The 9512-nt window shown below is 40.9% G+C and overlaps 1 protein-coding gene across 1 annotated transcript in view; it reads right to left on the bottom strand.

The window, feature by feature from the left end:
• Window positions 1-9512, bottom strand: part of LOC128652832 (uncharacterized) — a 244646-nt gene that overhangs the window by 192541 nt on the left and 42593 nt on the right. Inside the window, exon 2 of the mRNA XM_053705796.1 lies at window positions 1-232. This exon is cut by the window's left edge and continues 95 nt beyond it. Coding sequence (XP_053561771.1) covers window positions 1-232 — 232 coding nt within the window. The remainder of the gene's footprint in view (window positions 233-9512) is intronic.

The raw sequence follows: 9512 nt of genomic DNA on the forward strand, positions 1-9512 counted from the left end.
AGCACACAACAGCCGCTGGAGATGTTTAGGTCAAGTCTGTTTATGAAATTATCACGGACGTTTGTGTAATTATCGTCACAGTGCAGCGCCAATAAAGGGGTCCTGGGTTTACAGTACAGCTCCAGTACACCATATAGGTTAGGACATCTCAAGCCACAGAAGGATACATCTGACCCAACACGAACATAACGGGTTTCTGCAAGTGCACACAAGGCCATGACCCAGAGGAAATCTGTAAAATAAATCAAAATGTTTGTTTAGCATTAAATGCTGACTTACTGTCACATACTTGTCATCAAAACAAGGTGACATTAGAAATAAAAAGTATTATTAGCACAGTCACAATAAAATAGATGCTATTAGAATGGTATCATTACATTCTACTCACAACAATGTAATTTATATGGGAGTCGAGACCCAACCGCCACCTAGTTAACCCCTTAATGACCAAGGACGTACGCCACACGTCCTCAAAAAAAAGACAGTTAATGACCGAGGACGTGTGGCGTACGTCCTTGGTCTGGAAAGCAGCTGGAAGCGATCCTGCACGCTTCCAGCTGCTTTCCGGTTATTGCAGTGATGCCTCAAGATGGCGCCCATTAAGGCAGAGGGGGAGGGTAAGAGAGCTGTTTGGTGGGGGATCAGTGAGGCTGGGAGCTAAGGGGGGATCCTACACAGCAGCATATGTAAATATGCTATAAAAAAACGACAAAAAAAGCCCAAATATCGCTTTTATTTTAGTACTGGCAGAGTTTCTGCCAGTACTTAAGATGGCGGGGACAATTGTGGGGTGAGGGAGGGAAGAGAGCTGTTTGGGAGGGATCAGGGGGTCTCATGTTTCAGGTGGGAGGCTGAGCTCTACACTAAAGCTAAAATTAACCCTGCAAGCTCCCTACAAGCTACATAATTAACCCCTTCACTGCTAGCCATAATACACGTGTGAAATGCAGCGGCATTTGGCGGCCTTCTAATTACCAAAAAGCAACGCCAAAGCCATATATGTCTGCTATTTCTGAACAAAGGGGATCCCAGAGAAGCATTTACAACCATTTGTGCCATAATTGCACAAGCTGTTTGTAAATGATTTCAGTGAGAAACCTAAAATTGTGAAAAATTTAACGTTTTTTTTTTTAATTTGATCGCATTTGGCGGTGAAATGGTGTCATGAAATATACCAAAATTGGCCTAGATCAATACTAGGGGTTGTCTACTACACTAAAGCTAAAATTATCCCTAAAGGCTCCCTACATGCTCCATAATTAACCCCTTCACTGCTGGGCATAATACACGTGTAGTGCGCAGTGGCATTTAGCAGCCTTCTAATTACTAAAAAGCAACGCCAAAGCCATATATGTCTGCTATTTCTGAACAAAGGGGATCCCAGAGAAGAATTTACAACCATTTAAGCCATAATTACACAAGCTGTTTGTAAATAATTTCAGTGAGAAACCAAAAGTTTGTGAAAAAATTAGTAAAAAAGTGAACGATTTTTTGTATTTAATCGCATTTGGCGGTGAAATGGTGGCATGAAATATACCAAAATGGGCCTAGATGAATACTTTGGGATGTCTACTAAAAAAAAATATATACATGTCAATGGATATTCAGAGATTCCTGAAAGATATTAGTGTTCTAATGTAACTAGCGCTAATTTTGAAAAAACAGAATTTATGTTTACCTGATAAATTACTTTCTCCAACGGTGTGTCCGGTCCACGGCGTCATCCTTACTTGTGGGATATTCTCTTCCCCAACAGGAAATGGCAAAGAGCCCAGCAAAGCTGGTCACATGATCCCTCCTAGGCTCCGCCTTCCCCAGTCATTCGACCGACGTAAAGGAGGAATATTTGCATAGGAGAAATCATATGATACCGTGGTGACTGTAGTTAGAGAAAATAAATCATCAGACCTGATTAAAAAACCAGGGCGGGCCGTGGACCGGACACACCGTTGGAGAAAGTAATTTATCAGGTAAACATAAATTCTGTTTTCTCCAACATAGGTGTGTCCGGTCCACGGCGTCATCCTTACTTGTGGGAACCAATACCAAAGCTTTAGGACACGGATGATGGGAGGGAGCAAATCAGGTCACCTAGATGGAAGGCACCACGGCTTGCAAAACCTTTCTCCCAAAAATAGCCTCAGAAGAAGCAAAAGTATCAAATTTGTAAAATTTGGTAAAAGTGTGCAGTGAAGACCAAGTCGCTGCCTTACATATCTGATCAACAGAAGCCTCGTTCTTGAAGGCCCATGTGGAAGCCACGGCCCTAGTGGAATGAGCTGTGATTCTTTCAGGAGGCTGCCGTCCGGCAGTCTCATAAGCCAATCTGATGATGCTTTTAAGCCAAAAAGAGAGAGAGGTAGAAGTTGCCTTTTGACCTCTCCTTTTACCAGAATAAACAACAAACAAGGAAGATGTTTGTCTGAAATCCTTTGTAGCCTCTAAATAGAATTTTAGAGCACGAACTACATCCAAATTGTGTAACAAACGTTCCTTCTTTGAAATTGGATTCGGACACAAAGAAGGCACGACTATCTCCTGGTTAATATTTTTGTTAGAAACAACTTTCGGAAGAAAACCAGGTTTAGTACGCAAAACCACCTTATCTGCATGGAACACCAGATAAGGAGGAGAACACTGCAGAGCAGATAACTCTGAAACTCTTCTAGCAGAAGAAATTGCAACCAAAAACAAAACTTTCCAAGATAATAACTTGATATCAACGGAATGTAGGGGTTCAAACGGAACCCCCTGAAGAACTGAAAGAACTAAATTGAGACTCCAAGGAGGAGTCAAAGGTTTGTAAACAGGCTTGATTCTAACCAGAGCCTGAACAAAAGCTTGAACATCTGGCACAGCCGCCAGCTTTTTGTGAAGTAAAACAGATAAAGCAGAAATCTGTCCCTTCAAAGAACTTGCAGATAATCCTTTCTCCAAACCTTCTTGAAGAAAGGATAGAATCTTAGGAATTTTTATCTTGTTCCATGGGAATCCTTTAGATTCACACCAACAGATATATTTTTTCCATATTTTATGGTAGATTTTTCTAGTTACAGGCTTTCTGGCCTGAACAAGAGTATCAATGACAGAATCTGAGAACCCTCGCTTTGATAAAATCAAGCGTTCAATCTCCAAGCAGTCAGTTGGAGTGAGGCCAGATTCGGATGTTCGAACGGACCTTGAACAAGAAGGTCCTGTCTCAAAGGTAGCTTCCATGGTGGAGCCGATGACATATTCACCAGGTCTGCATACCAAGTCCTGCGTGGCCACGCAGGAGCTATCAAGATCACCGATGCCCTCTCCTGATTGATCCTGGCTACCAGCCTGGGGATGAGAGGAAATGGTGGGAATACATAAGCTAGGTTGAAGGTCCAAGGTGCTACTAGTGCATCTACTAGAGTCGCCTTGGGATCCCTGGATCTGGACCCGTAGCAAGGAACCTTGAAGTTCTGACGAGAGGCCATCAGATCCATGTCTGGAATGCCCCACAATTGAGTAATTTGGACAAAGATTTCCGGATGGAGTTCCCACTCCCCCGGATGAAATGTCTGACGACTCAGAAAATCCGCTTCCCAATTTTCCACTCCTGGGATGTGGATTGCAGACAAGTGGCAGGAGTGAGTCTCCGCCCATTGAATGATTTTGGTCACTTCTTCCATCGGCAGGGAACTCCTTGTTCCCCCTTGATGGTTGATATACGCAACAGTCGTCATGTTGTCTGATTGAAACCGTATGAATTTGGCCTTTGCTAGCTGAGGCCAAGCCTTGAGAGCATTGAATATCGCTCTCAGTTCCAGAATATTTATCGGGAGAAGAGATTCTTCCCGAGACCAAAGACCCTGAGCTTTCAGGAGTTCCCAGACCGCGCCCCAGCCCACCAGACTGGCGTCGGTCGTGACAATGACCCACTCTGGTCTGCGGAAGCTCATCCCCTGTGACAGGTTGTCCAGGGTCAGCCACCAACGGAGTGAATCTCTGGTCCTCTGATCTACTTGTATCGTCGGAGACAAGTCTGTATAATCCCCATTCCACTGACTGAGCATGCACAGTTGTAAAGGTCTCAGATGAATTCGCGCAAAAGGAACTATGTCCATTGCCGCGACCATCAAACCTATTACTTCCATGCACTGCGCTATGGAAGGAAGAGGAACAGAATGAAGTACTTGACAAGAGCTTAGAAGTTTTGATTTTCTGGCCTCTGTCAGAAAAATCCTCATTTCTAAGGAGTCTATTATTGTTCCCAAGAAGGGAACTCTTGTTGACGGAGATAGAGAACTTTTTTCTACGTTCACTTTCCACCCGTGAGATCTGAGAAAGGCCAGGACAATGTCCGTATGAGCCTTTGCTTGTGGTAGGGACGACGCTTGAATCAGTATGTCGTCCAAGTAAGGTACTACTGCAATGCCCCTTGGTCGTAGCACCGCTAGAAGGGACCCTAGTACCTTTGTGAAAATTCTTGGAGCAGTGGCTAATCCGAATGGAAGTGCCACAAACTGGTAATGCTTGTCCAGAAAGGCGAACCTTAGGAACCGATGATGTTCCTTGTGGATAGGAATATGTAGATACGCATCCTTTAAATCCACCGTGGTCCTGAATTGACCTTCCTGGATGGAAGGAAGAATTGTCCGAATGGTTTCCATTTTGAACGATGGAACCTTGAGAAACTTGTTTAGGATCTTGAGATCTAAGATTGGTCTGAATGTTCCCTCTTTTTTGGGAACTATGAACAGATTGGAGTAGAATCCCATCCCTTGTTCTCCTAATGGAACAGGATGAATCACTCCCATTTTTAACAGGTCTTCTACACAATGTAAGAATGCCTGTCTTTTTATGTGGTCTGAAGACAATTGAGACCTGTGGAACCTCCCCCTTGGGGGAAGCCCCTTGAATTCCAGAAGATAACCTTGGGAGACTATTTCTAGCGCCCAAGGATCCAGAACATCTCTTGCCCAAGCCTGAGCGAAGAGAGAAAGTCTGCCCCCCACCAGATCCGGTCCCGGATCGGGGGCCAACATCTCATGCTGTCTTGGTAGCAGTGGCAGGTTTCTTGGCCTGCTTACCTTTGTTCCAGCTTTGCATTGGCCTCCAGGCTGGCTTGGCTTGAGAAGTATTACCCTCTTGCTTAGAGGATGTAGCACTTGGGGCTGGTCCGTTTCTGCGAAAGGGACGAAAATTTGGTTTATTTTTAGCCTTGAAAGACCTATCCTGAGGAAGGGCGTGGCCCTTACCCCCAGTGATATCAGAAATAATCTCTTTCAAGTCAGGGCCAAACAGCGTTTTCCCCTTGAAAGGTATGTTAAGCAATTTGTTCTTGGAAGACGCATCCGCTGACCAAGATTTTAGCCAAAGCGCTCTGCGCGCCACAATAGCAAACCCAGAATTTTTCGCCGCTAATCTAGCCAATTGCAAAGTGGCGTCTAAAATAAAAGAGTTAGCCAATTTGAGAGCATGAATTCTGTCCATAATCTCCTCATAAGAAGAATCTTTATTGAGCGAATTTTCTAGTTCATCGAACCAGAAACACGCTGCTGTAGTGACAGGAACCATGCATGAAATTGGTTGTAGAAGGTAACCTTGCTGAACAAACATCTTTTTAAGCAAACCCTCTAACTTTTTATCCATAGGATCTTTGAAAGCACAACTATCTTCTATAGGGATAGTAGTGCGTTTGTTTAGAGTAGAAACCGCCCCCTCGACCTTGGGGACTGTCTGCCATAAGTCCTTTCTGGGGTCGACCATAGGAAACAATTTCTTAAATATAGGGGGAGGGACAAAAGGTATGCCGGGCCTTTCCCATTCTTTGTTTACAATGTCCGCCACCCGCTTGGGTATAGGAAAAGCTTCGGGGGGCCCCGGGACCTCTAGGAACTTGTCCATTTTACATAATTTCTCTGGGATGACCAAATTGTCACAATCATCCAGAGTAGATAACACCTCCTTAAGCAGAGCGCGGAGATGTTCCAATTTAAATTTGAATGTAATCACATCAGGTTCAGCTTGTTGAGAAATTTTCCCTGAATCTGAAATTTCTCCCTCAGACAAAACCTCCCTGGCCCCCTCAGACTGGTGTAGGGGCACTTCAGAACCAATATCATCAGCGTCCTCATGCTCTTCAGTATTTTCTAAAACAGAGCAGTCGCGCTTTCGCTGATAAGTGGGCATTTTGGCTAAAATGTTTTTGATAGAATTATCCATTACAGCCGTTAATTGTTGCATAGTAAGGAGTATTGGCGCACTAGATGTACTAGGGGCCTCCTGTGTGGGCAAGACTGGCGTAGACGAAGGAGGGGATGATGCAGTACCATGCTTACTCCCCTCACTTGAGGAATCATCTTGGGCATCATTTTCTCTAAATTTTGTGTCACATAAATCACATCTATTTAAATGAGAAGGAACCTTGGCTTCCCCACATACAGAACATAGTCTGATAGTTCAGACATGTTAAACAGGCATAAACTTGATAACAAAGTACAAAAAACGTTTTAAAATAAAACCGTTACTGTCACTTTAAATTTTAAACTGAACACACTTTATTACTGAAAATGTGAAAAAGTATGAAGGAATTGTTCAAAATTCACCAAAATTTCACCACAGTGTCTTAAAGCCTTAAAAGTATTGCACACCAAATTTGAAAGCTTTAACTCTTAAAATAACGGAACCGGAGCCGTTTTTATATTTAACCCCTATACAGTCCCTGGTATCTGCTTTGCTGAGACCCAACCAAGCCCAAAGGGGAATACGATACCAAATGACGCCTTCGGTAAGCTTTTTCTATGTATCTGAGCTCCTCACACATGCATCTGCATGTCTTGCTTCCCAAAAACAACTGCGCAATAGAGGCGCGAAAATGAGGCTCTGTCTATGATTAGAGAAGGCCCCCAGTGAAAAAGGTGTCCAATACAGTGCTTGCCGGTTATTTTACATAATTCCCAAGAATAAAATAACTCCTTAAAACTATGAAGTATTAAAAATGCTTATATATCAATCGTTTTAGCCCAGAAAAATGTCTACCAGTCTTTAAAGCCCTTGTGAAGCCCTTTATTCTCATTTAATAAAAATGGCTTACCGGATCCCATAGGGAAAATGACAGCTTCCAGCATTACCAAGTCTTGTTAGAAATGTGTCATACCTCAAGCAGCAAAAGTCTGCTCACTGTTTCCCCCAACTGAAGTTAATTCCTCTCAACAGTCCTGTGTGGAAACAGCCATCGATTTTAGTAACGGTTGCTAAAATCATTTTCCTCTTACAAACAGAAATCTTCATCTCTTTTCTGTTTCAGAGTAAATAGTACATACCAGCACTATTTTAAAATAACAAACTCTTGATTGAAGAATAAAAACTACATTTAAACACCAAAAAACTCTAAGCCATCTCCGTGGAGATGTTGCCTGTACAACGGCAAAGAGAATGACTGGGGAAGGCGGAGCCTAGGAGGGATCATGTGACCAGCTTTGCTGGGCTCTTTGCCATTTCCTGTTGGGGAAGAGAATATCCCACAAGTAAGGATGACGCCGTGGACCGGACACACCTATGTTGGAGAAATAATGGTTTGGAAATAGCAAAGTGCTAATTGTATTTATGGCCCTATAACTTACAAAAAAAGCAAAGAACATGTAAACATTGGGTATTTCTAAACTCAGGACAAAATTTAGAAACTATTTAGCACGGGTGTTTTTTGGTGGTTGTAGATGTGTAACAGATTTTGGGGGTCATAGTTAGAAAAAGTGTGTTTTTTTCAATTTTTTCCTCATATTTTATATTTTTTTATAGTAAATGATAAGATATGATGAAAATAATGGTATCTTTAGAAAGTCCATTTAATGGCGAGAAAAACGGTATATAATATGTGTGGGTACAGTAAATGAGTAAGAGGAAAATTACAGCTAAACACAAACACCGCAGAAATGTAAAAATAGCCTTGGTCCCAAACGGACAGAAAATGGAAAAGTGCTGTGGTCATTAAGGGGTTAAAGGGACACTGAACCCAATTTTTTTCTTTCGTGATACAGATAGAGCATGCAATTTTAAGCAACTTTCTAATTTACTCATATTATCAATTTCTTTGTTCTCTTGCTATCTTTATTTGAAAAAGAAGGCATCTAAGCTAAGGAGCCAGCCAAATTTTTGGTTCAGACTATTGGTAGGTGTATTTATCCACCAATCAAAACAAACAACCCAGGTTGTTCACCAAAAATGGGCTGGCATCTAAACTCACATTCTTGCTTTTCAAATAAAGATACCAAGAGAATGAAGAAAATTTGATAATAGGAGTAAATTAGAAAGTTGCTGCTCTATCTGAATCCCGAAAGATTTGGGTTCAGTGTCCCTTTAAGCAGTTTATTAATAAATCCTTTAGACTATACCCTGATCAAAAAGGTACCAATTAGTGCCGTTGTTCTGCCGTGAACGGTTTCCCCAGGCACTCGGCAATCTCCGGCGCTCCACCCCCGCTACATATACTCCTACTATCCTTGCCCCACGCATTAAAATTCAATTTTCGAACGCCTCCATATTCTTTGCGATCCACCTCGCTGCATCTACTCACTGCCCCATTCAGTTTACTATTTTCATTATACAGTGCGCGTGCGCGCAACATGTTTGCCGAAAAAATATGATATAATACTGAAAAAGGTTTCAGAAACATAACATAATCTAAACATACTCCTTAAGCTTTTTTTTTTGTTTTTATATACAGAGATAGAGATAAAGATACATATACAGATAGAGATAAAGATACAGATAGAGATAAAGATACAGATACAGATAAAGATACAGATAAAGATACAGATACAGATGGAGATAAAGATACAGATAAAGATACAGATAGAGATAAAGATACAGATACAGATAGAGATAAAGATAAAGATAAAGATACATATACAGATGGAGATAAAGATACATATACAGATAGAGATAAAGATACATATACAGATAGAGATAAAGATACATATACAGATAGAGATAAAGATACAGATAGAGATAAAGATACAGATACAGATAGAGATAAAGATACATATACAGATAGAGATACATATACAGATAGAGATACATATACAGATAGAGATAAAGATACATATACAGATAGAGATAAAGATACATATACAGATAGAGATAAAGATACAGATAGAGATACATATACAGATAGAGATAAAGATACATATACAGATAGAGATAAAGATACAGATAGAGATAAAGATACAGATAGAGATACATATACAGATAGAGATAAAGATACATATACAGATAGAGATAAAGATACATATACAGATAGAGATACATATACAGATAGAGATAAAGATACATATACAGATAGAGATAAAGATACATATACAGATAGAGATAAAGATACATATACAGATAGAGATAAAGATACATATAGAGATAAAGATACATATACAGATAGAGATAAAGATACATATACAGATAGAGATACAGATACAGATAGAGATAAAGATACATATACAGATAGAGATAAAGATACATATACAGATAGAGATAAAGATACATATACA

This window comes from Bombina bombina, chromosome 3, assembly GCF_027579735.1.
Source record: "Bombina bombina isolate aBomBom1 chromosome 3, aBomBom1.pri, whole genome shotgun sequence".
Classification (NCBI taxonomy): Eukaryota; Metazoa; Chordata; class Amphibia; order Anura; family Bombinatoridae; genus Bombina; species Bombina bombina.